At 35.4% G+C, this 27,323-nt stretch overlaps 3 protein-coding genes across 4 annotated transcripts; 1 reads left to right on the forward strand and 2 right to left on the reverse strand.

Annotated features, from left to right (window-relative positions):
• Nucleotides 1-31: 31 nt before the first annotated feature.
• gmeb2 (glucocorticoid modulatory element binding protein 2) lies at nucleotides 32-9,929 on the reverse strand. 2 transcript variants are annotated; one of them, XM_051879667.1, is made up of 10 exons: nucleotides 9,762-9,929; nucleotides 9,187-9,355; nucleotides 9,029-9,114; nucleotides 7,611-7,735; nucleotides 4,960-5,063; nucleotides 4,499-4,656; nucleotides 3,375-3,443; nucleotides 3,146-3,283; nucleotides 2,292-2,414; nucleotides 32-1,095 (listed from the first exon to the last, which is right to left on the reverse strand). In XM_051879667.1, exons 2-10 carry the CDS (start codon nucleotides 9,318-9,320, stop codon nucleotides 500-502), a joined length of 1,533 nt encoding a protein of 510 aa, XP_051735627.1. In that variant the 5' UTR covers nucleotides 9,321-9,355; nucleotides 9,762-9,929; the 3' UTR covers nucleotides 32-499. The 2 variants fall into 2 exon arrangements, with proteins under 2 accessions (XP_051735627.1, XP_051735626.1); XM_051879666.1 differs by having other exon boundaries at nucleotides 4,466-4,656.
• Nucleotides 9,930-10,797: 868 nt separating this feature from the next.
• LOC127504732 (dolichyl-diphosphooligosaccharide--protein glycosyltransferase subunit DAD1) lies at nucleotides 10,798-12,268 on the reverse strand. Its single transcript, XM_051879673.1, has 3 exons — nucleotides 11,960-12,268; nucleotides 11,399-11,553; nucleotides 10,798-11,135 (listed from the first exon to the last, which is right to left on the reverse strand). The coding sequence occupies exons 1-2, from the start codon at nucleotides 12,168-12,170 to the stop codon at nucleotides 11,423-11,425; spliced, it is 342 nt and encodes a 113-aa protein (XP_051735633.1). The 5' UTR covers nucleotides 12,171-12,268; the 3' UTR covers nucleotides 10,798-11,135; nucleotides 11,399-11,422.
• Nucleotides 12,269-13,821: 1,553 nt separating this feature from the next.
• On the forward strand, nucleotides 13,822-26,655 carry scp2b (sterol carrier protein 2b). Its single transcript, XM_051879672.1, has 5 exons — nucleotides 13,822-13,973; nucleotides 15,471-15,570; nucleotides 19,067-19,196; nucleotides 21,733-21,812; nucleotides 25,336-26,655. Exons 1-5 carry the CDS (start codon nucleotides 13,951-13,953, stop codon nucleotides 25,429-25,431), a joined length of 429 nt encoding a protein of 142 aa, XP_051735632.1. The 5' UTR covers nucleotides 13,822-13,950; the 3' UTR covers nucleotides 25,432-26,655.
• The last annotated feature ends 668 nt before the right edge of the window (nucleotides 26,656-27,323 follow it).

Consider the following 27,323-nt stretch of genomic DNA (forward strand, 5'->3'; position numbering starts at 1 on the left):
TTGGATATCAGATTGTTGATAATAAAGTCAGTTTGCTGTATTGTACAATGTATATTTATTATGAAAGACAAGATGGTCTGAGTTGATCAATTTTAAGTAATCAATGACGGGTCAAGTACAGATACCATTGTAATGAAGTACTTAATATGGAAGACATCAATATGGAAAAATGATGTGAACAGTATAAATAAGGAAGTGAGCGTTACATCCAAAACACATTATAACTACAAATTATACACACTGGTCAATCACAAAATTTTAAGGACAAAATGTGCCTTATGTTTTGTATAAAATGTCCTTAAACTGTATTTCACCACATTGTAATCAGATTACAATTAAATCAAATGCAATAACAACAAAAGACTTTCATCACCAAACCATGGCCGTTTTGCAAAAAAGTTGCAAATTCCTCATAAAACTGCAAAAAAGTTCATCCTCCAAATACAAAGTATATGATACACTGACGTTACGCAACTATTTCCTGGGTTTCAGGAGAGTTTCACTCCTTCTGGTCATCTCTCTGTTCTGTAGCCGCTTCTGCTTGTGGCCCAACGGTCTCAACGACGGCAGTGTTTATGCTACTGACAGCACTAACCGTGCTTACGGGCACCGCAACTACAGTGTTGCCCGCAGCTGGTGCTGCCAGGTTCTGCAACGTGGCTCCAGCTCCCACTGTGGGCAACGTGACCAGCTGAAACGGACTGACCACTTTGACGAACGTGGGTCCCGAGGACCCCTGTGGAACGCCACCAGTGCTCAGCACGGTCAGATTAGAGCCTTCAGGATGGAGTTCGGTCCCCCCCGGTGACGTGAGCACTGTGTATCCGCCGATCAGTGGAGACTGAGTCTGAGCCGACAGGACTTTGTCCAGCGGGATGCCGGTGAGCTGGGTGATGGGCAGGGTGAAGTGCGTGGACTGGGCGGGTGTTGCGGCCACAGTGGCAGGGCCCGAAACGGCACGGGTCAGACGAGGGCGCTTGGCGGTGGGAGGCGAGGTCACGGGGGTCAAGGTCATCAGGACGTTGTTGAGGTGCTGCGATTTGCTCTTCAGTTCTTTGGCACGTTTGCGATGCTCGTCACACTGTTGCTCCAGGGCTATAAATGCAAAACGTTAAAAATCACTTCCTAAAAACTTGCTTTGGGGATTTTTGTGATAAAAATTTCGATTAAAAAAAAAACAAAAGTTTGCTGTTCTTGTTTATAGGGCTCTGCAATTTGGCCACATTTTATGTGGCTATATAATAACAATAATAATCATTTTGTACATTACAATTGTAATATTACAATAATATTTAACATTCCAGAATTTTTCTCCATATAGTGGACTTCACTGGGGTTCAATGTGTTGAAGGTCCAAACTGCAGTTTCATTGCAGCTTCAAAGAGCTCTACATGATCCCAGATGAGGAATAAGGGTCTTATCTAGAGAAACCATCAATCATTTTCTAAAAAAAATTAAAAAATAAATACTTTTTTTAACCACAAATGCTCGTCCTATAGCTCTTCGATGCGCCACGCATTACGTAATCACGTTGGAAAGGTCACGCGTGACGTAGGCGGAAGTACCGCGTTAGGGTGAAAAACTCCATCTCATTTTCTCCTCCAACTTCAAAAATGTTCGACATTGTTGTTTTACCTTTTTCTGTAAAGGGTGTTTGATTTAGTCTTCCCACGTTCGCTTTGTAGACGCTGGATCAGTACTTCCACCTACGTCACTCGTGACCTTTCCAACGCGAGTACCTAATGCGCGGTGCATCGCAGAGCAGTGCAAGACAAGCATTTGTGGTTATTCCTCGTCTTGGATCGTGTAGAGCCCTTTGAAGCTGCACTGAAACTGCAATCTGGACCTTCAACCTGTTGAAGTCCACTATATGGAGAAAAATCCTAGAATGTTTTCCTCAAAAACCTTAATTTCTTTTCGACTGAAGAAAGAAAAACATAAACATCTTGGATGACATGGGGGTGAGTAAATGATCAGGAAATTTTAATTCTGAAGTGAACTTTTTACTTTTATTAAATAAATAAACTTTTATTTTGACAGCAGTGCAGGGAGCCCTTAAAGCTTCTCATTACAAGTTTGGGAAGATGGTTGGCACATGTTGTGTTCCCAAAACATGCATATATTTATTTAATTAGGTTGCAATCTTTGCGATTTGATAATTGCACTGAGCCATATTGCGATTTCATATTACTTTGCTTAATCATACAGCCCTAGTACGTAGTATTTTTTACAAACCTGATGCTGCCACCACACAAAATAAACCAAAAATCTGCACAGGTACAGGTACTGACCCACTAAGCTGCGCGTGTACTGCTCCCTACAGCGGTCCATCTGGCTTTTGTGACTGGAAAGAACTTTCTTCACCAGGTCCAACATCCCAAAGTTCTGGACTATATTATTGAGCAGAGCAGCATCTAGTGACAGATTCAAGTAAAGGAATACAATGTTTGTGTCCATTTGCAACATACTGAATCCCAAAAAACAGACAGAATATATTTACATAAATGTCACGCTTCAGCTAAAACATAAGAGTATATAAAAATGTTTATTCAATATATAATCTGTTCTTTCATCTACTACAAACTGAACATTAAACAAGAATATAATCTATATTTTTTATATTATCTGTATGTATATAATGTTATAGAACATTAATAGAATTTTAAGTTAACGATAATAACCCTGGCATTGATAATATATATATATATATATATATATAGTTATTATCATTAACTAAAAAACATTTTTATTACTTGAAATAAATTGAAATTACGTTAACTGAAATAAAATAAAATACATAAAAAAGCATAACATTATCTTATTTCAGCTAGTTTATCATTTTAAATAATAATATAAAACTTAATAAAAGCTATTTAGACAAATTAAAAAAACAATATTTTATATATATATAAAAATTAAATTACAATGTTAATGTCATATGCTTGCCTACACAACTTATTTTAAGCACTGACGCATAAGAGCCTGTGGATCAAAAGGGTTTTAAGATCATGAAAAACAAATTCAGTTTAGTGTGTCCAAACATTTGATCAATAGTTTATGCAGAGAAATCAATGTGAGTCGGCTCAAACTGATTCATCAACATCAGATTGCTTAGTATGAACGGGTTTAATGGCATAACTCTGACCTTTGACCTGCAGTGGTGGGTCTTGGATTCGCTCCTCCAGGCCCTTGAGAATCTCCTGGATCTGTCTCTCCAGGTCCTCCATGACTTCCTCCAACAGCCCAGCATCCCTCAGTCCTCTCCAGAACATCATGGTGTCCTCTGACATGGAAAAGAATGTCCGGTGAAAGAGTTAAACCGATTACCTACACAGACGGTTTAAAATATCAGAAACATTAGCGAGGCCTCTCACCTCCTATAGCTGTGACCCATTCGGTGCTGTCGTCACCATCAGTGGAAAACGAAGCTGCAGATCCATTCACTGAAACAGCAATATAAATCAGGACTGTCAAGCGATTACATGAAATTACATGATGTGCCAAATAATTATTCAAATGAATCAAAAGATCATTTAAAGTCATTAATGTGTTAGATGAGAAATGCATTGAATAGACATTACAAAACGTAGCGTTAAACAGAACTATTTTAAGGCTACAATGTGTGGCCATAACATTTTTTTCAGAAGCAGCATCTGAAGTGGCATTTAGGTATATTTACACAGACTGTTTAATGTAGCTCCGAGGTGAATATGAATGAAAAATGAAATGATAATCCAAATATGAAACTAAAACCACGAGTAGGTGGCGGCAATTAGTACTGTATTAACGAGTGAGTCATTGAATCATTCATCCAACCGATTCATTCAAACAGCTGATTAGTTCAGGAATGCAGCAAGTGGCAGTCTTTATGAACGAGTCACTGAATCAACAGCTCACTAGTTTCATTAAAAACCAGAGATTCATTCAGTAATGAAACACAGCTGTTGCTCAGAAACGCACAACAGTTCTGCTGTGGCTTTCATTGGAACAATTTTCAACCGCGAAATCGAGCAAAAACAGGCAATACTGTGTCTAAATTGTAACACAATATTAACTTCTTGTTTATTGAACTTGTATGAAATTTGCAATAGTGCAGATATTCAGGAAAAAACAGCACTCTTGCTCGTGTGATATTGCTAAACTATATCATAAAATATAAATAAAAGACAAAAACCCATACAGGGGCATTTTTTGCCCCCATATCTTGAATTTTAGTGGCATTTTAACTGCATTCTAATAGGATTCATCAAGCAGTCAGCTGTTGCCCTGCATCATGTTTGCAACTAAACTGCATGCAATGTAAGATGAAGTACAGCTGTGGGCCGGGTGCATTAAAAGCATTAATAATTTTAACGTGTTTAATCGCACCAAATTAATGTGTTAAACCGAGAGCCCTAAGAGAAAAATATAGACATTATTATACACATAGCACTACTATGAAAAACATTCTGAAGTGCAGACATACTGTATGTGAAAGTCTGCGCATGTGTGTTCGTACCGTCCACAGAGGCGGGGGTTGCAGGAGCCGTTTCCGTGGACTGCTGGCTGCTGAGAGACACCCGTGACCCCACCAGGTCAATCTTGGTACTGCGGCAGGTGTTTGAACACAGTCTGGAGTGCTGATAAAAGTCCAGCTCACCTGAATCCATGATCTTCCTGTAGGAAGAACCAGGAGCTACAGCTGAACAATAGTTTATTCATCTTGAACAATATAAGGAAGACTGCATGAAATCACAATGTCACCATTTAATATGCGTTTCTGGTCTTTATTGTGAACAATTCATCAGTGCACAGTATTCCAAAGAATTTATAACAAAGAAAGCTTTGAATTTATGGTATATATACACAATATATGGTATATACATTAGTGGGACAAGTGCTTGTACTTTATATTCCACCATACACTAATATAAAAACATGTATTTCTGATTTATATTCTTTTTCTGCCATGTCACAAACCTCAACATGGTTCCATTGAGGCGAATGGCTCTCTTCCAGTCCTTCAGCGTAGACTTTCCCGCTATGTACACAAACTCCTTCGGACTGATGAGATGTTCGTTCAGCTGGAACACAGCAGTGGTCAATATGGAGCGTTATGAGGTGTCGTTCAGTACAGACAGTTATATTAAATCAAGCACATGTAAAATGCTCTATGTGGCGAAGATATTTCTGTCAGGACAGTCCATTACTCAAAGCAGCACATTCAGAGTAAAAACAAAGTAACAGCATCTCAATCATTGCTTACAGATCGTTTCTGAAATTATTGATGATATGAAGAGTGAATTATTTTCTTAATTTGCATTGCAAGATGAGGTTTATTTATGATCATAAACATTATTATTCACATCTGATCTGCTCATTCTTTAATAATACTTTTTCCCATATTTTAGAATAATAGGAACGCCATCAAGTCTATGAAAGAGCACTAATGAAAGTACAGGAATTATGCAGTGACTACAACACAAAATCTTATCTTATATATATATATATATATATATATATATAAAGATATTAAGATTTTCATGCAGTTTGAGAAATACAAAATCTGTCATTCTTATGCGAGACGGGACTTAATTAACCCTAATAATTGTGATATTTTAATTATTTTTTAATAAGAATTAGAAAAAACATTAGCATTTTCATGTGTTTTGATGCATTTTGAGAAATATGGAATATGTTGTTTTTATGTGAGATGAGTAATTAACACCATATTTTAGTACTACTATAGTTTTAATTAATATTTTTATATTTATATTTTCCCTTTTCATTTTAATTTGTTATATTTTTAGCAATTTTGTTGTATATTTTTTTAATTTTTATTATTAGTATTATTATTTTTTAAAATATATCTATATAGTTTTTATAAATTTTTATTTCAGTTTTAGTTTTAGTTATTTTAGTACATCAAGTTAAGTTAAATAAAAATAAGAAATCTTGACTTGGCAAGTAGCTGAAATAAAATAAAGTTTTTGTATATATTTTATTTTGTTTCAGTTAACGTTTATTTTATTTCAAAGTAACGAAAATACTTTTTATGGTTTTGGTTTTAGTTAACTATAATAAACCTGATTAGCACTGCAAACATAATAATATATTAATGTAAATAATGCTAATAATAGCATTATTTACTTTTTTTATTCTAATTTCTGAAGGAAATTAATGCATTAGCTAAAAACAGAATATATTTATGTGTCTAATTGCGTTTAATTACAACCCGAATTCCAGAAAAGTTGGGACGTTTTTTTAAATTTGAATAAAATCAAATTTGATGGTCTCAAAATAGTTGGGATGGGGGCATGTTTACCAAGGTGTAGCATCTCCTCTTCTTTTCAAAACAGTTTGAAGACGTCTGGGCATCGAGGTTATGAGTTTCTGGAGTTTTGGTGTTGGAATCTGGTCCCATTCTTGCCTGATATAAGTTTCCAGCTGCTGAAGAGTTCGTGGTCGTCTTTGACATATTTTTCATTTAATGTTGCTCTAAAACCTTTATATACCTTTCAGCATTCATAGTGCCTTCCAAAACATGCAAGCTGCCCATACCGTATGCACTTATGCACCCCCATACCATCAGAGATGCTGGCTTTTGAACTGAAAGCTGATAATACGCTGGAAGACCTCCCTCCTCTTTAGCTCAGAGGACACGGCATCCGTGATTTCCAACAAGAATGTCAAATTTGGAACATAGAACACTTTTCCACTTTGAAACAGTCCATTTTAAATGAGCCTTGGCCCACAGGACACGACGGTGCTTCTGGACCATGTCTTTTTGCATGATAGAGCTTTAGTTGGCATCTGCAGATGGCACGGCGGATTGTGTTTACCGACAGTGGTTTCTGGAAGTATTCCTGGGCTCATTTAGTAATGTCATTGACACAATCATGCCGATGAGTGATGCAGTGTCGTCTGAGAGCCCGAAGACCACGGGCATCCAATAAAGGTCTTCGGCCTTGCCCCTTACGCACAGAGATTTCTCCAGTTTCTCTGAATCTTTTGATGATGTTATGCACTGTAGATGATGAGATTTGCAAAGCCTTTGCAATTTGACGTTGAGGAACATTGTTTTTCACAATCTTTTTACGCACTCTTTCACAGCTCTGCCCATCTATACTTCTGAGAGACTCTGCCTCTCTAAGACATCCCTTTTATAGCTAATCATGTTACAGACCTGATATCAATTAACTTAATTAGTTGCTTAATGTTCTCCCAGCTGAATCTTTTCAAAATTTCTTGCTTTTTCAGCCATTTGTTGCCCCTGTGCCAACTTTTTTGAGACCTGTAGCAGGCATCAAATTTGAAATGAGCTCATTTTGTGCATAAAATTGTAAAATTTCTCAGTTTAAACATTTGTTATGTTATCTATGTTCTATTGTGAATAAAATATTGGCTCATGTGATTTGAAAGTCTTTTTATTTTATTCAAATGTAAAAAAACGTCCCAACTTTTCCGTAATTCAGGTTGTATCTGAATTGACAGACATCCTTAAGCACAAGCCTTTAAATCAAAAAGATCATGAGAAACATAAATTCATTTAAGTGTGTCCAAACTTTTGATTAAAACGGTCCATAACACAGTGTTGTAGTGTTCTGAAACAGACCGCATCACATATTTACCTGCACACATTTGATGTTGATCCCGGGACACACAAACTTCTTCCACACAAGGTTAGCTTTGCTGTCCCCACAGGTTATTGGGTAGAGAATATCACCCTCTACATCTGTATCGTCAGATATTTTCACTGCGTAAATATGAACATGGCATGAATATTGTTACATTGCATGTCTATATCCTTAACTAAAAACAATACAAAAAACATTTTATTACTTGAAATAAAATAAACATGAACTGCCATAAAATAAAACTAGGCAACATTTCTCACTTTCTTTTTAAGTTAAAATGAAATCTTAAAGTGCCCCATTATGCTTTTTCGAATATTACCTTTCATGTTGTGTGTAATACAGTTGTTTGTGAAGGTAAAATGTCTGCAAAGTTTCAAAGATCAAAGTTAAACAAATAAAAGTTATTGTCTCCTAAAACAAAGAATCGATTCTGAACTACTGAAACGAGTCGTCAGTAATTCCAGTCTCACTTCCTGTTACAAACCTACGTAACAATGTAACAAATTTGCATAATGCCAGTCTACGGTCTCCATTAGCTGCCAACGAACAACGTCTACTTTGACCCTCAAACACTGTAGTTGCAGCTGAGACTGGAAGAGTTTGGTTTGCGTTGTCGGCATGTTGAGAAGACACTGTTTTCTGCGCTGCGATTCAACTTTGCTGCACTTTCAAAGGACGAGACGCACGCTCAAATTAATGCGGTAAAACCGACGCCATCGTTACTGTTCGTATCACAGTGTATCAAGTGCTGAGGAAAATCCAGAGCTGAAATTCAGATATGGTAATGGCCGTTTAGTTTCCGACACGTGCTGTAAGCAATCGACCAATCACAACAGACTGAGCCATCTGACCAATCAGAGCAGAGTAGACCAATCACAACAGACTGGGCCATCTGACCAATCAGAGCAAAGTAGACCAATCACAACAGACTGGACCATCTGACCAATCAGAGCAGAGTAGGCTCTCGGAAAGGCGGGGTTTAGAGAGACCGAATCTTTGAACGAACCGTTTTCAGACTCTTTGAGAAATGAGGTGATGTGCAGTGTGTATTATGGGAAAATTAAAGTGTTTTTTGACCTTTTGATGCCTGTAAACCTGTTGTAGGAGAAACTTAGGAACCTTTAAAATAGCATAATTGGGGCACTTTACTAAAAAAAAAAAAAAAAACTATATTTAAAAATAAAACTAATAATAATAACTAAAACAAAATTACTAACTTTAACTAAAATTAAAATGAAAACACAATATATAAAAATCTAATTAAAAATGTAACAAAAAAATTATACTACTTGTTAAGAAACGTGTACTATTATCAACTGTTACTGTGGTAAAATCACTGTAATGAACCTCCTCGAGTGGATTATTGCTTTATTAGAATGTCTTTAATCTCCAAAATACAGTTAATTTCCTACCCAACACAGTGTCCTTGGGCAGAGAGATAGTGGTGCTCGACTCAGCCTCGGCCTCAGACTCCATGGATTGCTCCATAATGTTTTCCCTGTTCAGGAAATGACAAAGACTGCTGTGAGTCTGTCAGAGGTGCATGATGGGAGTCAGAAATAATGCTTACCCAGACTGTTCCAGGTCTGTAGCCACCAGTATATTCTTCTCCTCATCGCTGGATGAAGTCTGACCTGTGGTGTCTGGGGTCGTAACCACCACCACCTCCTCCATGTGTACGTTCACCTCAGAGGACGATGCCATGAGGTCATCAGCATCTGACAGCTGTCAATCAGCATCTGATGGGTGGGGAAAGGTAAGGTAAAATTATGGTTTAAGCATAGTACTTTGATATGTAGCATGTTACTGAACGATTACTATATTTCTATACCTTAATATTCAAATGAGCTTTAAAAACACCATGGTAAATGGTAATACTATGGTATTTTTTTTGTTAGTGTAATCAGTAATTGCATTCATTATTAATTGTTAAATATTATAATCCTGTTAACAAGCTTAAACTAACAGATTATATGTGTTTTGAGGTTCATCGCTGAATGTTTACGCTTCGCCAAAATGTACCTAATTAAATACGAAAAAACAGCGATAAGTACTAGCGTACGTAGAGAAAACTGAATCCTAACCCTAACTCTAACCCAATTCAAATAATACCCAGAAATAATAGTGTATAAACAGAAACGTTACCCGCAAGAGTTTGAATCCGTTTGTGTTTAGGAAGCGCTGGGCAGACACTCTACTGCGCATGCGCTCTGATGACGTCACGTGCGTGGAAAACAGTAGAAATTGAAGTCGATAGATGGCAGTTTGCTTTAAACGAGGGTGATAAAATGGGCGGGGTTAGTTTAAATAATAATTCCTTTAGTTCAAATAGCTACTTCGTATTTAATTTAATAGCTATTAAACCTTCTCAATTGTCATTATTCGCTTTTAATTCATTGTTCAGCGCCAAAGAAGCAGTTACTTTTCTGAGGATTTGGCCTTATGGACCTCCATGCGCCCCCTTGTGGAAAGTTCATAGTAAGTTGGTCTCAAAGTAAACAGTAGGCTAAAAGTAGCCTAAATAAATGAAGATAAAAAAGCTTCATATTTGCATCAGCTGAATTCAGCTTTTATTTAATTTACTTTTTCTGTTCATCTTTTTCCATTTCCATTTACGCATTTAGCAAAGCAACTTGCATTCAATACATTTTTATCAATCGAGCTCATGACCTTTGTGTCGGATGAGCTACAGAAATGCTTTTTCACTATTTTGTTCCTTTAAATATGGATTATTTGATGCACTATTGAATGCTTTGTGTATCCGATAGCTAAGTTAGTTGTATCCATATAACAGTTAGCTGTTCTTTGTATATTTTTGTGACCCTGGACCACAAAACCAGTAATAAGGGTCAATTCTTTGAAAGGATAGGACAGTATTTGGCTGAGATACAACTATTTGAAAATCTGGAATCTGAGGGTGCAAAAAAAAAAAAAATATTGAGAAAAATGCCTTTAAAGTTGGACAAATGAAGTCCTTAGCAATGCATATCCACTCACAAAAATACATTTTTGATATATTTACGGTAGGAAATTTACAAAATATCTTCATGGAACATGATCTTTACTTAATATCCTAATGATTTTTGGCATAAAAGAAGAATCGATCATTTTGACCCACACAATGACTGGTTTTGTGGTCCAGCGTCACATATGTTCTGGCCACAAAAAACATAAGTCAGCATGGTTTATTATAATTTATTTTTTAATAAAACAAAAAATATATATCTATATAACACTGATAATGAAACATGTACAAACATGTTTGTTTGAATGAAAAGAAAATATATTACACAGACTGAATACTCTTCAGTCTGATTATTGGGAGGCAACAGGGCCCAAAATATTGTTTAGTTGTCAAGTAGCATTGGCCAGTTTCGGGATTTGTCACATGCAGTGTTGGAAAATTTGATAAGGTTTGCAGGTGCTGCATGTCAGCGGATGGGAGAAAATACATAAATTTTCTTCTCTGCTTCCTGTAAGATGCATTCGCATTCCAGGTTTGGTCATTCCTCAATCTATCTGCATGAAGAGAAGGAAATTCATTAATAAACATGCGTTAGAATACATTTCAAAGGAGGCAAAACCAAATATAATCACTTTAAATGGTTTAATACAGTGCAAAACTACAGATTCTGGCAAACATTACTGTATTATGTACAGGAGGTTTTTATTGCCATAACAAAATGTAATATTAAACACTTAAACTGCAAATGGCACAAATAGTGCACCCTATTCCTAAGGCCAGATACAGCAAACTGTTATTATAAACTATTTTTCTTTACCTTTTTATCAGCACACGTGGACACTTAACCAATGAAATTAATAACAACCAAATGAAGTACAGTGTGGGCGAACAGGAAGTCAGCAAAGGCTCTCTCTGGAGAGATGGACAAGAACTCGCCTTTATTCTGAGGATTAATCTGGATTCTCAGACACACTGGAGAAGAGATGGAGACATGTTATTGAAAATCATTCAAATGCAGTACAAATAAAAGGATAAATAAGTACTTTATATATGTACTAAATGTAATGCAGTAAGTAATTTATAAATGAATAATTTCTAAATAATAACAACAACAACACACACACACACACACACACACAAAACATCTTGTAATTCCAACGTTAGACAACTAAATAACAAGAATGAATAAATTACCTGCAGTAGAGATGGAGTCATGTCATTGAAAATCATTTAAATGCAATTTAAATAATTAGTAAAGAACTTATTTCGATATAGGCTAACCCAAAAATTAACAAACCATATTGTAATGGCAAAACTGGATAGTTATTGTGCCCATAAACAAATAACGAAATAACAACAATACATCAATTAGTCCTACCTGCGAGAATAAACGATCCAACGCACGATATGAAACCAGATAGAAAGCTGTTGAACGGAAACGTCCCGACTAATAAACAATAGAGAAACTGCAGCGCCCCTGTCATCATGATATAAAGAAGATACGCGTCTACCACTTTCAGTTTATTCGGCGTGCTGGACGCATATTCCTCCAAAAACCTGGAAATTACTGAAATCACTGAGTTAGACATTTTCACTATCGATTTAAACGCTAAACAACACCGAAAACTGACGTGTGCGTAAATAACGTTGGCGTAAATAACGGTTTCCTATGAGGCACAGAGGAGTTATGCCTGCAGGGGGCGCTTTATGGCTCAAATTCCCAATCCTCAATTGAAGCATATTTATTTAAATATAATTTATTTTTTGTTCTGTTGGAACAAACACTTAAGGAGTATAATCGTTAACATTAAATATATGTAGGATTTATAAATGCCTCATTCAAACATCACGTGACAGTGGCACGTTCGGGTCGCTGTGACCGTTTTAAATATTTCAAATTTACAACTGCTATTCTATCTTCTTATTCAATTTCTACTGTAAACGCAGGAGGAATAAGTGTAACATCGATATTATTGTGCTGTGAAGCCGTGATAAACAGTTCCGGTTTGTTTACAAAATGTTTTTTATATTAGAATTTGAATAAAATTAGAATTTCTTCTTAATTCACCCGAATTAAGGTTCTGAAAAATTCGACCCTCATGTTCCAAAATCGTTGTCTTTCCCTGTCATTTGAAGTTACAGAGGAAATGACGTTTTATAGTAAAGCATTTAATTTTATGAAATTAATATAGACAAACGAACCATGAGAAAGGCATTCCGAGTGATTAGTCACGTGGAAAATCAGTTGAGATAGCAGATTTAATCATGTACATAAAGAATAGGAATAACCATATCTGACCGGCAGAAGGCAGCAAAAGCCATCTTCTGTTTTCTCGCAGGCGAGGGAGTGTGTGTGTGTGTGTGTGTGTGTGTGTGTGTGTGTGTGTGTGTGTGTGTTATAAAACTTGCCGTCTCTTCTTTGAAACTTACAGGTAGTTGTATTTAACATATCACCTAAGTCAATACCTACGAAACTTATTTAAACTTAATATGAAATGCATGACGAAAATGTGTGCAATATATCAAAACAAAACAACATAGTTTATTCTATTAAATCGAACTCTCCCGCCAGCTAGCTTTAAAAGAATATAACCTAGAAACAGTGTAAACATATAGGCTACACTCTTTTAGTAATTTTGAGGTAATTTATCATTATCAATAGCAAATATCATAAAAAGACTTTTTTTTTTTTCAGGTGGTAGGCTAATTATGCTATTGAACATGTTCTTCATTTCTGTTTTGCATTGTTAATTCTTAATTCATAAGAACAAATTTCGTGCTCAACAAGAATAACACCATTATAAAATATTATGATCGTGTTTTCTGCTCTGAGGTGCTTTTTTTTCTTGCAGTGCTAATTGATCTTTCTTTGTGAACTATGCAAAGAAATAATTAATAAAATAATAATAAATAAATAATATAAAAAGTATGCTGCTAAGCTAGCATGCCATCCCAAAATTAGCCAATCAATATCTTTCTATCTTCTGAGATAGATATACTGCATGCTGCTAATACACTCGGTATCCAGAGGCCAGAAAGGTCCAGTTTGTGATATTTAGAAGGATCTATTGACAGAAATGCAATATAATATGCATAACTATGTTTTTAGTGGTGTATAAGGCCTTACATAATGAACCGTTATGTTTTTATTACCTCAGAATTAGCCATTTCTATCTACATACACCGCGGGTCCCCTTACATGCGAATAAAAACGTCACACTTATTTTGCTTCTCAATCAGTGTTTGATTATTCAGGTCTGGCTCATGGCCACAGAACACGGAAGTAGCGTTCGGATAACGAATGTATCGCCGATTGTTCGAGTGCCAGCGGCCTTCTGATCACCTGTCTGCAGTTCATATTCAAGAACAATGCGTGTCCTTCAGGTGTCAAGGTGAGGATGATGATGATGATGAGACCTGTGTTTACAATCATTATGTGCTAATAATCACACCGTGTGTTTGTTGATTCTGCAGAGCTGAGAGAGTGTGACAGCAGCTAATGTAGGTCATTTACATGTGTGAGCAATTTATTACAGGATTTCTGTTTTTGATTTGCTAATATGAAATATTCAGATAGTTTTGATGCATTGATCCAATGATTGAAAGGGAGTTTTGTTTTATTTGAGCTCAAATTAGTCTAAATTCTGAGGAATGAGACAAATTCAGCACCTAAAATGCACTGTAACAGTGCAATGGTGTTATATTTTCATTTAAAAAAGTATTTTTTTTTCTTTGTTTCACTCATGAGAAAACATCCAAGGTCGTGAAAATGTTCTTGATATCCAAAAGAACATTTGTGTAGCATGTTGAAGAGCTTGTTGTTTTTATCTTGCTGTCTCCAGCATGTTTATGTAAGGAAAGTCTCTGAGTAACTCCACATGTGTGTTGTGTGATTAGTTCGTCCAGAGATCTGTGTGTCTGGATGTCTTCCTGTGCTTAAATATTTGTACTGAACTTAAAACGGCCCCATTGCTTGTTTTAGATTGAATATATGGGGGTTTAATGTGTTTATGACAGGATGGAGAGAGAGAGATAGGAAAGTATTGTCGAGAGATCAGAATATGATGCTGACTGGATTCAAAACTGTATGGAAGCTTGTTTCCACTGAATGAAAAATAATAAGGTAATTGTGACTTTTTTCTCACAACTGTGAGTTTACATCTTGCAGTTCTGACTTTTTTTCTCAGAATTGCATGATATAAACTCAGAATTGTGAGTTATAAACTCAGAATTGCAAGATATAAACTCAGAATTGCAAGTTAGAAAGTGAGAATTGCGAGTTAGAAAGTGAGAATTGCGAGTTAGAAAGTGAGAATTGCGAGTTATAAACTCAAAATTGCGAGTTATAAACTCAGAATTGCGAGAAGTAAAGTCCGAATTGCGAGATGTAAAGTCCGAATTGCGAGATGTAAAGTCCGAATTGCGAGATGTAAAGTCCGAATTGCCAGTAATTAAGTCAGAATTGCGAGATAGAAAGTCAGAATTGCGAGATATAAACTCAGAATTGTGAGATAAAAAGTCGCAATTATCCTTTATTTTATTTTATTCTGTGACGGAAACAAGCTTCCATAAAACTGCGTACTTGTAAAGCCATGTTACTTCTTAAAGGAATAGTTCACCCCAAAATCATCCTCATATTAGTTCCATATCTGTACAACTTTCCTTTTCTGCGCTCTCAGGAAAAAAAGGTACAAAAGCTTTTCAAATGTGTACCATTTAGGTACTAATATGCACTCTTTAGGTATAAAGGGTGCCGCCCCAGTGACAGCTTTCGTACCTTTTTTTCCTGAGAGTGTGTGGATCACACAAGAAGAACTCTTTGGGTGAATTATTCCTTGAAACATATTTTCTGAGTGTGTCTTTCATGTGTGTATATCTTTCATTCCCAGCTCTCCACGGATCCAGGCACTGTTGACCAGCGCATCCTCAGGCCTAGAAGGCTTCAAAGCTCACGCTGTCTTCCAGGAGATCAATAAAAAGCTGCATGAGGTACGGGAAGGCTGCTTGGGTTAATTTATCTGAATTTGTTGGCTGTAGTGGTAAAGCCTCTTAACGCCTCAGCATCTCTGCCCGAGGCTACATCAAGATGGATCTGAATTCGGGTTATTACCCAGCTTTAATCATGTCAGCGATGATCCACTGTCAGGCCTGTTTTTCCTCGCTGGCTTGTGTGAAAGCTTTTTATTCAAACTACAAAGCTATTGGGTGCTGAAAGGATCATCATTTCATTAATCCCAAATCCCTCGGTCCGATCTAGACGATCCTTTTCGTGTCATTTCATGTATATCACATACTTTGATGAATCTGCAATATATGTGTCCATCCCCTCCTCAAACTGCTGTTTCATGACCTGCTTAATACCTCAAATCGAGGCATGACAGTGCCTTTACCTGCTCAGCCTCATCATCTGAGTTTACAGGAATAGTTATTTTCCACGTATTTTGTATTTTTCCATGCATTCAAGGTATATATATATATATATATATATATATATACACACATACATACACTACTGTTCAAAAGTTTCGGATTATCATGTGACACTGAAGACTGGAGTAATGATGCTAAAAATTCAAGTTTGATCACAGGAATAAATTACATTTTAAAATATTTTCCAATAGAAAACAATTCTTTTAAATTATAATAATATTTCACAATATTTTTGTTTTTATAGTTTTTTTTTTTTATCAAATAAATGCAGCCTTGGTAAGAGATTTACCGACCCCAAACTTGAACGGCAGTGTGTAAATATTGTTAAGCTACAAAAATCAAATAAATAAGCGTAGTTTATATCAGGGGTTTTCAAACTTTTTCCTGAAATATAAAAATTTTCAATTTTCAGACTTTTTCCTGAAATATTATCTTACATTAAAATACATTTATTCTATGTGAGAAAAATATTTTGTTATATGTTAAAGACAACATTTAATTTTGTTTCCAGAATTAAATAATTGATTTTTTTAACTATCATGTAAATCTCAATTAACAGTTATTAATTATATTTATTTTTTCCATTAAACTGTATGTAGGTTTTTTTTCTTTTTTGTCAATAATTAAATAATTATAATAAATAATAAAATAAAATAATTGCAATTAACCTCTTTAAATAAAATAAAATAAATAAAATAATCTGCAATTAATTGATTTCTGACCAGTCTTTAGAAAGCAGAATGAAATTATCAAATTAGATTAATGTAAAAAAATATGTTAAAAACATAATATATTAACATTTTTAAAACCTTTTTTCTCCAAAAGACAGTATGAATTCAGATAACTTGTAATATAAGTTGTATCGATTGCTTTTTTGCTGTCTTTTTGGAGCTTGATAGTAAAAACGACCATAATATCTTTGCAAAATATATTGTGTAGTGTTGTATCCTTTCGGATGGGTTTGGAACCACATGAGGGTGAGTAAGCGATGGCAATTTTAATTTTTGTGTGAACTAACCATTTAAAGCCCTCGTTTATTCATCAGTGCCTTGGCTGTATTCAGATTCAGTCTGGGCTCTGTTAGATGCGGATAAATGATGCGTATTTGTTATTGTTTATCGGTGACACTCTCACCCTCTTGAGAGGCGAGACACTGATAATCTCACTATCAGCCACATTACAGCTTCTGCCAAAAAAAATTACTCAAATAACAGCCTGTTACACAACAGAAGTACTCTGGGGGAAAATCGATGCGCTTTCAGATCAGTTTTGCTCCATTACACTCTGCAATGCAGTGTGTAATTTTACAAGGAAATTTAATGTTTCACTCACCCAGGCAGGAAGGCTGAGCGAGATGGTTTATGTTACGAGCGGCACATTTCGCTGTTGTTTTTCAGCTGTTTATGACTGTTCTGATTTGTGTAAAAAGCCAGCAAGTGTAACAAATACGATGTAGATGTTGTTTGTATGCAATGCAAGTGTTTGGTACTGTTTTACCGTCTGTTTTCAAGGTTAAAATTATCCCATGATTTACTCACCCTCAAGACACAATCAGAGAACACAATCAGAGTTATATTAAAAAAAATCCTGGCTCTTCTAAGCTTTACAATAGTAGTGAATGGCGCTCCTGAATTTGAAGTAAAAAAAAAAGTGCATCCATCCATCATAAAAGTAATCCATACGACTCCAGGGAGTTAATAAAGGCCTTCTGAAGAGAAGCGATGGGTTTTTGTAAGAAAAATATCCATATTTAAAACTTAAAATAACTAGCTTCCGGCAGAAGGCCTACGCAAGTTGAGTTTCCGCAAATGAGTAACCCCTGACGTGATGTATTTCGTAGGATGTAGGAGTATCGTAAGCTTAGACGCCTCTCGCGGTTCAAACAAATAGGGCTGGGCAACAAACTCAAGCTCCTCTTCTCTTATATCGAAATCCTCCGACATTTCTCCTTAAAAATGATCGTTTTAGACTTCTAATTCATGACCAGTGTTTTGTTTTGCTCTATCCTCTGCGCTTCCGCATTCGTCAATACGTCATGCGTCAGGTCAGAAGTTACTCTTTCGCTGAAACTCGAAAACGCACAACACAAAGCGGTGTTTAATTTCTGAACGAATCCGCGTTTTGAGCGAATCAATCAAGTGAATCAATGATTCAATGGTCCATTCATAAAGAGAGCCGTTTACTCCATTCCTAAATGAATCAACCGTTTGAATGAATCGAATGAATGAATGACTCAATGATTTGATCATTAAGACATTTACCGCCACCTACTGGCAGTTTTAGTTTCTTATTTAGAGTATCATTTCATTAAATTGTTTTTTTTTTTTCATTTTCCCATATTAATAAAAAAACTATTAAAGGCATGGTTCACCCAAAAATTTAAATTCTGTCATCATTTACTCACCCTCATGGCCGTTGAAGCCTAAAAGTTTGTGTAATAAATTCTTTGTTGAATCAAATAAAAAAAAAAAAAAAAAAATTCTAAAGCAACTTTTTGTATTGTCTATTTGATGCTTTTCTCATTTAACACAATAATGATTTTAAATGATCTTTTGCAGGTAATTTCTCAACCAAATTTGATGTGCGGTTAATTAATTGTGTAATTAATTAGATTAATTTTTTTGTTGCTTGACAGCGCTAGTTAATGCATTAACTAACATAAACAAACAATGAGCAATATATATTTTACAGCGTATATTCTTTGTTAATGTTAGTTATAACATTCATGTAACATGTTCATGTTAGTTCACAGTGCATTAACTAATGTTAACAGATAAAAACATTTACAAATAGTAGTAAATGTTGAGATTAACATTAAGATTAATAAATGCTGTAGAAGTATTGTTCATTGTATGTTAACTAATGTACTTAACTAATGAAACATTACTGTAAAGTGTTACCATATAATGTATATAAATAAATGGCTCAAAATAAAATTTATAAAATTCATATCTGTTTGAGGGGAGAAAACGTTATCTCTCCATTTCAGTTTAGCTGCGGTTCACACAGTTTATGGTGGGTGTGCAACTGATGCCCTGTGTGTGTGTGTGTGCAGGATGGAGAGCAGTTTGTGAAGAAGATCGGAGGTGTGTTTGCCTTCAAGGTGAAGGACGGGCCGGACGGAAAGGAAGCCACCTGGATCGTTGACGTTAAGAATGGAAAAGGCTCCGTTCACAATGATGCCGGTGAGTGTGTTATAAACTCAAGGATGCAGATGCTGCGAACAGCTGACATTTCCTAGATCATCATCAATGTCTCGGGCTGAACGCATCGGACCAGGTGTAGTTAGTTTACGTGAAAATAGCTCTAAGGTTGAAGGAGAGGTTTAATATTTTTTACCCAGTAGACATTTTCACGTCTTTCTGAAAACCGCGAACCGTTATCAGAACAAACACTTCCCCAAAATAGTTTTTTTTTTGTCAGCGTTTATTAAAAAACATCCATTATGATGAGCCTCGTGTTCTATAAAAAGGATGGTTAGATAATGTTAGACAAACCCAGTTTTTCTTACAAAGTAAGTTTAGATAGATAGATAGGAGCACAAAGGAGTTAAATAGATTCAGTTTATACCGTCTAACGGCAACAGTTGACAGTTATCCAGATAACCTTAAAATTTTCTAAAAAAATATATTGAAGCAACAAGAATGTCGAGTGACGTCCTCATCACTTTTATCCCGTCTTGAAGTACGACCAAGCGTCAAGTCAAATTTATTAGCATTTCAAAAGCCTTTTTGTTATGATATTTAACAATGATATAAGTGATCACCTGGATTTAGATCTACCTATATTGTGTTTATAGTTTTGTCTAGCAGATAAATCGTTCACAGGCTTTGCTTTATGCATTTCCCCGGGGTCAAGATCAGATGCATGTAAATGTCATGAATCCCGACTCCTGGCCATATGGACCGCTGGTTCTTTGCTAAGTTGTAAGGATCACTATTGAGTAATTGCCTTTAATTTAAGAAGATCATCTTTTTTACATCATTTTTGCAGTGTCCCCTATTAAATCCAGTCATGTTGCAGGATGTTTTGCCACTCAGTTCGGATGAGGGAGCGTTTCCGGCGGGAAAGTGGTGTCTGTGCATACTCTCTATACGCGCGTGTGTGTGTGTGTCCGTCCACGGCCATGAGATTAGTGTGAAGGATGAGAGGAAATGAAAATAAGTGAGAGTGTGTGTTCGGTCTAATGACCAGGATCAAAACCACTCACACATGCCGGATTCTGATTCGTTGTGTAACAAGAGCTAAAGACACCAAACCAACTGAGCTGCATTGTCAGGCTGTTTCCCAACTATTTTTACCTCTCACTCCTGTTAGTTTTTATGGAAGTTTGTTTCCGCCATGGAATAAGGGTAATTGCGAGTTTATCTCACAATTCACACTTTTTTTTCTCAAAATTGCGAGTTATAAACTCACAATTGCGAGTTATAGTCAGAATTGTGAGTTATAAGGTCAGAATTGCGAGATATAAAGTCGGAATTCCGAGTTGTAAAGTCAGAATTGCGAGTTGTAAAGTCAGAATTGCGTGATACAAAGTCAGAATTGCGAGTTATAAACTCGCAAATTGCGAGGGGAAAAAAAGTCAGAATTGTGAGAGAAAAAGTTGCAATGACCTTTTTAATTTTTTTATTTAGTGGCGAAAACATGCTTCCATAAGCTTTGCCCCTATAGGCACCAATATACTCATGAAGTTCTTTTTTTGTACTTCACTTGGGTAAAAATGTTAATCCTTTTTAGCAATACACTGCAGTTGGCATACACTTGCTGCATGTCACATAAAACATTCAAAAATGTAAACATCTAGGAGAAAGAGAAGAGCAGACAATATGGATAGATCTGAAAAAGCGTGACAACACAAAAGAAAACTCGGTACGGTTTTCTGTGCACGCAGAAAGCGGCCTCTCAGCACACTAGTACTGAATTGAGCTCTCTTTCACGACAAATACAAAATATGTCAAAATATAAATTTTTGGTGAGAATTCATCTAAACCCAGTTGGTTATGTCTTAAGTGAAAATAAACAGTTGGGAGAATATCCAATGTGTATCGGTATATTGGATCTGTGCATTCGGTCGTAAAGTGACGGCAGTCTAATAAACCTGCCGCTTTCCATCATTAATGTTAATCAAACAAAAGAAAAAGAGAAAATCACTCACTGCTCTTGACTGAATAACTTTAATAAGGATTAATCTATATTTAATATACAAATAAATATGTCTGCTTGAAAGAATGAAGAATGTTGAATGCAAGTTGTTATAAAGAATGCATAAATAATAATTGAAAATACCATGTTGTTTCTTTATGAGGAGTGATTTTATTTCATTTTAAGATAAATAAAGACATGTTATATGTCAAAGCAGTTATATCTGTGTCTGTATTGCATGTTCAAATGTCATTCATATTAACAGGTTAATAGATGTTTTCTCCAGGTGTATATAATGAGAGAAATGCTTAATTGATGCATTACAATTTAACTAAACCCATTCGATTTTAGTTGACTAAAACAATTCAAATGACTTAAGTATGACTACAACTAAATGGCATTTTAGTCTAAAGACTATGACTAAAACTAAATCAAAAATTGCTGTCAAAATTGAACACTGTTTCAAACTCAAACGTCGTTTTGGCCTGATTTTGTTCGAAATGACGTCACACCAGTTTGTTCTTCGATTTCTCTTAAAGTATATTGTGCTCTTCAGTGTTCTTCTTTTGTGTTTCTCAGAAAAGAAAGCAGACTGCACTATTGCCATGGCTGACTCTGACCTGCTAGACCTCATGACTGGAAAGATGAATCCACAGACTGTAAGTAGTGTTGAAGCCAAATCACCAAAACAACCCTCTGTCTGTCACTTAAATAAAATGAATCATCTATCCAATTTTTCAGTTACAAGCTAGACTGTAAAAAAAATCTACAAAATCTGACTGACTCCGAATTATTGAATGGTAGTGTACATCAAATTATACAAGTTAAATAGGTTGAGAATGTCATTTTATCCAGACTTAAGCATATGTTGCATAAAATAAAATCCTTGAAAATAATGTCTTGAAAAGAGTAGGAATGGCTGCAAAAGCAGATCTCTTAACATTTCCAAGTGGTTTGTATGGTTATAATTATGATTTTGGCTGATCTCTGTCTCAGTTTTCCCGTTTGGATTAACCACAGAGACTCATCCCACATAACCCCGGTGTTTTTCTTTCTTTGACACTGTCTTGCGTAGGTTTGCAGTAAGAGCTGCACCTGCATATGGTGGTGAATTCAAAGCAGTATTGTTTTAAGCTACAAATGCGCTCTTATTTTGGTTTTTCAAGGTCTGTCTTTTCAGGGACCTCAAGTTTGAGCATTGTGTAGCTTCCTTTTGTACATTGTCTTAAACCCACCTACTGTTTTCCATGAACAATTTCTCCACAGACGCTCAAAAACACACTTTCCCCCTCGCTTTCCTTTTCTAATGCTAATGGCCCATGTTGAGAAAGAGAGATTGTGCGGCCTCCCGTCTGGATCAGAGCAAGTTTCCATGCCTCCAAGTTTCCATGCTTTCTCTAATCAAAGCTCCTCACATGGAAAAGCCACAGATGGAGCAAAAGACATTTTTGACCCATTACAAATCAACTAGCTCAAGTGAGACCATTTAACCTGGCGACGCTCAACTTTTTTTTTTTTTTTTAGCAGGAGACACATTTTAAATGTGCTCTAAATGTTTGGATCTTTTTTTTTTTATTTATTTTTTTTTTTTTTTTTTTATAAATGTTAGTGATTTTTAAATAATGTAGTGTTGACTGCATTCGTGATTTTCAACCATTCAACCTGTTACATAGGTTATTGTAAGATATTTATCTTTTAATATTTGGGAAATATAGGTCAACAACTATACACAATAAAAACTAAACTATAAAAAGTGCCATTATTCTCAAATTTAAGCCTTTTTTCAGCTTTTCGTTTAAATGTGAAAGTTTCCCAAAGAGTTCCAGTGATCTAACAGACAGCGATGACATAATTGTAATGTTTGTATGATGAATTGTGATGGCTGAATAGTAACTGGTCTTCTTTCTTGCATTTGTTTGCATATTGCTAACAAATACATGGAGTTTTGACTTGGTTTTCTTTCTTGCATCTATTTAATATGGAAGCTTGTTTCCGCCACTAAATAAAAAATAAAAAAGGTAACTGTGACTTTTCATCTCGTGATATAAACTTGCAATTGTGAGAAATAAAGTCAGAATTGCGAGATACAAAATTACAATTGTGAGAAAGTCAGAATTGCAAGATATAAATTTGCAGTTCTGACTTTTTTCTCAGAATTGCTTGATATAAACTCACAATTGCGAGAAATAAAGTCAGAATTTCGAGATAAATTTACAATTGCAAGAGATAAATTCGCAATTTTGACTTTTTTCTCGCAATTCTGATGTCTTTCTCGCAATTCTTTTTTTCTTAGAATTTATATAAATTCGCAATTCTGACTTTTTTCTCACAGTTGCAAGATACACTCACAATTCTGTCTTTTCTCAGAATTACGAGATATAAACTCACAATTGTGAGAATTGAAGTCAGAATTGCGAGTAATAAACTAACAATTGCGCATTATAAACTTACAATTGCGAAATATAAATTCGCAATTCTGACTTTTTTCTTGCAGTTGCAAGATAAACTCACAATTCTGTCTTTTCTCAGAATTGCGAGATATAAACAATCACGATTTTTTAAGTCCAATTCTGAGGAAACTTTTTATAAGAAATGTGAGTTTATATAAATCATTTCACAATTCTGACTTTCTAACTCAAAATTGCTCAGAATTGTGAGATAAAAAGTCGCAATTATACCTTTTTTATTTTTTATTCAGTGGCGGAAACAAGCATCCATAATTTAACCACCTTTACATTCATTATTATTTATTATTTATTAATTTTTTTCTTTAAGGACATGCAGATCTAGTGTTAAATTGTGATTTTTATGCCACCACAAAGCCAGTTCAACACAAAGAAACTTCCTAACTCTCTCTGAATATTCAGTACTCATTCTCATAATTAATTCAAGGTTCATTCTGAGAACAAAGAACAATTTTGATTATAGTTATTTTTTGAGCCCATTTCTCTTAGTTCTCTCTGTCTTCAAATACAACTGAGTGGGGAAAGTGAGAGTTTGAGTCATCAAAGGGTTAAGTAGTGAGGTTGTGTTTCCTCATGCTGCACTTTTTAGTAATATCCATCAGCGTGAATTCTGGCTATATTTATCTGGTCTTAATTCATTTTTATATTGTGTAATTGCATCCACAAGCTGGTAACGGATGTTTGGGAACAGACTGAAACGAGAAGTCATTAACCGCGTTCACTCGTGAACAACCTGAGTTCTTACTGTTAGCAGTAATCGAGGCGCACGGTTGTGCAGCGCTTACAATCAAAGCTCTTTAATGATTCTCTCGCTAAACCCGCTTCAGGGTTCATTCCTTCTGCGAGGAGCATTTCTGTCTCATTGTAGTTCGTCATCACTGCTGTGATGTAGTCATATCACGAAATGTCTTTCTGTGACTAGAGAGCAGATGAGGAGATAATTCACTTGACCTTGAAAACTTCTTCACAATAAAGGTGAAGGTTAATCAGATTAAGCTTCATTGTACCTTCAATGTTTAGTGAATTGTTTCTCTTCTGGGACAACAGAAAACCTTTTTTTTTCTTCATTTATTATACTGTTACATTAACATGTCTTATGCCCCTGCATAAGAATTGTAGAACAACTTTATGAATGAATGGATGATGAATGAATGATTGAATGAATCAATCAATCAGTCATGAATGAATGAATCAATCAATCAATGCATGAATGAACAAATAAATGAATCAAACAATCAATCAATGATGAATAAATAAATGATTGATGGATGAATGAATGAATCAGTGAATCATTGAATGAAAGAATGATAAATGAATGAATCAATGAATGCATGAATCAGTGAATGAATCATCAATCAATCACATGGCCTAAGTCTTGATGTCCTCTACAGAATGTTTCTTAAAAATGCAATTGAAAAACAAAATCAGTGTCTTCATTGTAAAAGAAAATCATATTCTCCTTTGAAAACTTAAAAACTGACATTTTTTCTGAGAGGCTTTTACAAGAAGCAATTTGAATATCAAGAAGTAATGCTGAATATCAAGCAGGTACAAATAATTTCAACATCACTGTTTATCAGGCATTTTTAAATGGACGAGAGACTAAACTGTTGCATGTAAAGTCACAGAAAAAAAAAAAAAAAAAAACCAGGAACACAAATGAATTGCTGTGTCCCAGGTTAAGATTAAGATCTTTCTTGTCTTCTCATTCATGCAGGCGTTCTTTCAAGGCAAACTGAAGATCACTGGAAACATGGGCATGGCCATGAAACTTCAAAACCTGCAGCTGCAGCCAGGCAAGGCCAAGCTGTAAGAGGCGGAGTCAAGCTCAAAGAGGGCGGAGTCTTGAGTAGCTCCTCCCATAGAGTTCACTCTATTAGAGTAGCTGCACAGGAGTCAGAGACCGAATGTGTTTCTGCGCTGTAGTGTTCAGCCTCTTTCTAACAAGGGAAAGTGATAGTTCACCCAGAAATAAAATGGTCATCGTTTACTCACCGTCGTTTCCCATAAAAGTAGTCCATATTACTTGCAAAAACTGATTTCTTCCTCAGTATTTTTTCTCGCTTTCCAGAACAAATATCTAAACATTCTTAAGTCAAGATACATTTACTTGAAAAGCATAGTTTTTCAGAAAACAAGACTTTAAAATAAGAAAAAGTATCTGCCAATGGGGGTCAGAAAAATAAACTGAATTTAAATGAAAAACAAGATAATTTTTATTACCATTGCTGATTTTCACTTAATTTTGATACATTTTTCAGAAAATAAAACATGTCATTTGGCTTCTCAAGTTATTGCATCTTAATTTAAGAATTGTTTGATATTAGTACTGGAAAACGACTATAAAATAAACTGAGGAAGAAAGACTTTTTTGCAGTACAGTCTTCTGAGACAAACGAAAGATGTTATGAACAGTCATATGGGTTTGGAACAACATGAAGGTGAGTGAATGATGCCAGAATCTGTTTTTTGGGTGAATTATTTAATTATGAATCACTGATAGATACTGATAAGTACTATTTAATTAATACTGTTCTTATCAAGACCGATTTGATATCTTTGATACGGTTTTCCTTTGACTGGCACCCATAACGGTTTCAATTATATGTGTGTGTGGATCAATTTCCCAAAAGCCTACCTGTGGTTTTAAAAATTGTGTTTTTTGCTCTGAAATGGTTTATTGGAAGTGAGACCTGGTGTAAAGTGGCTGCAGTGTGTGTGTGTGCCTAACTCAAAACTATCAACACACACACTGCATGGTGTTGGGCTTTGAGGGATGGATGTGTTGTTAAAATGTACGACAACATTGAAATTCTTTCTCTTTCATCTTTATAGTTATTCTTCTTGGTTTATTCTGTTTTACTGCTTTGATAAAAACAGACAGCAATTATAAATATGTCCATCAAATCAGTGCATTGATATATTTGATAGTATCCTTCAGGTGTTATTGGAGCATCGTTTCATGTGTGTCTCTCAAGCACGTCAGTGAATGCTAAAATACTTTTGTACTAAATAAACTTAATCTTTCTCATGAAAATGGGAAGTGTCTCTTTTCAGTGTCTGTGTAGATGGATGATGGTCTGTATGATAAGCTGAGAAAAGCCCTCAATCTGGTGTTTATCACTTTCTTACTTTTCATTCATGAATTTCTTACTTTTTATCACAGCTATGCAGTGTTTTCAGCCACGTAATGTTTTTTTTAAGGTTTCAGATATTTAAATACGCATAAGCTCCAGTAAAACAATACATTTAGAGTTTATAAAATACATACTGATGTCAGACATCAGTGGAAGCAGCAATAACATTGCCGACATTTATTCATATCAGACACACATAATGGGCCTAAGTAACTATAAAGTTTACTCTATTATTCTTCCAGTTCACCAGCCACTTACTTGCATATATTTCTGGTGAAACTGATGAATTCACCTGCTGTAAATCCAACTGACAGGACTCTGCGAACTGCGGGGCAAACTAAGATGGCGGCGCCCATCTCGCGTTATAGATCAAGATAAAGATCATTTATAAAGGTTTTTAAACGACAAAACACACTCACTTGCACATATTTGAGAATCTGAATATCAGATAGTTGATGACATGGTAAGCAGGTTTGCGAATATTTTAAATAAAAAAGGAAAAACAAAATAATAGCGATCCATCTGTCATACAGTGTTATTGTGGCTGCGTTCAGGGTCTAATAACGGT

The sequence above is a fragment of the Ctenopharyngodon idella genome, chromosome 22 (genome assembly GCF_019924925.1).
Source record: "Ctenopharyngodon idella isolate HZGC_01 chromosome 22, HZGC01, whole genome shotgun sequence".
Classification (NCBI taxonomy): domain Eukaryota; kingdom Metazoa; phylum Chordata; class Actinopteri; order Cypriniformes; family Xenocyprididae; genus Ctenopharyngodon; species Ctenopharyngodon idella.

What these genes read in the sequence shown, in the direction of transcription:
- gmeb2 (XM_051879666.1), bottom strand. Translation starts at nt 9,320, where the DNA reads ATGGCATCGTCCTCTGAGGTGAACGTACACATGGAGGAGGTGGTGGTG. An exon ending in ACAGACCTGGAACAGTCTGG is followed by an intron (nt 9,115 to 9,186) that starts GTAAGCATTATT and finishes TTTCCTGAACAG; the next exon opens with GGAAAACATTATGGAGCAAT. An exon ending in ATGGGTCACAGCTATAGGAG is followed by an intron (nt 3,284 to 3,374) that starts GTGAGAGGCCTC and finishes TTTCCATGTCAG; the next exon opens with AGGACACCATGATGTTCTGG.
- LOC127504732 (XM_051879673.1), bottom strand. Translation starts at nt 12,170, where the DNA reads ATGTCTAACTCAGTGATTTCAGTAATTTCCAGGTTTTTGGAGGAATAT. An exon ending in TGGATCGTTTATTCTCGCAG is followed by an intron (nt 11,554 to 11,959) that starts GTAGGACTAATT and finishes TCTCTTCTCCAG; the next exon opens with TGTGTCTGAGAATCCAGATT.
- scp2b (XM_051879672.1), top strand. Translation starts at nt 13,951, where the DNA reads ATGCGTGTCCTTCAGGTGTCAAG. An exon ending in CGTGTCCTTCAGGTGTCAAG is followed by an intron (nt 13,974 to 15,470) that starts GTGAGGATGATG and finishes TTTCATTCCCAG; the next exon opens with CTCTCCACGGATCCAGGCAC. An exon ending in TCAATAAAAAGCTGCATGAG is followed by an intron (nt 15,571 to 19,066) that starts GTACGGGAAGGC and finishes GTGTGTGTGCAG; the next exon opens with GATGGAGAGCAGTTTGTGAA.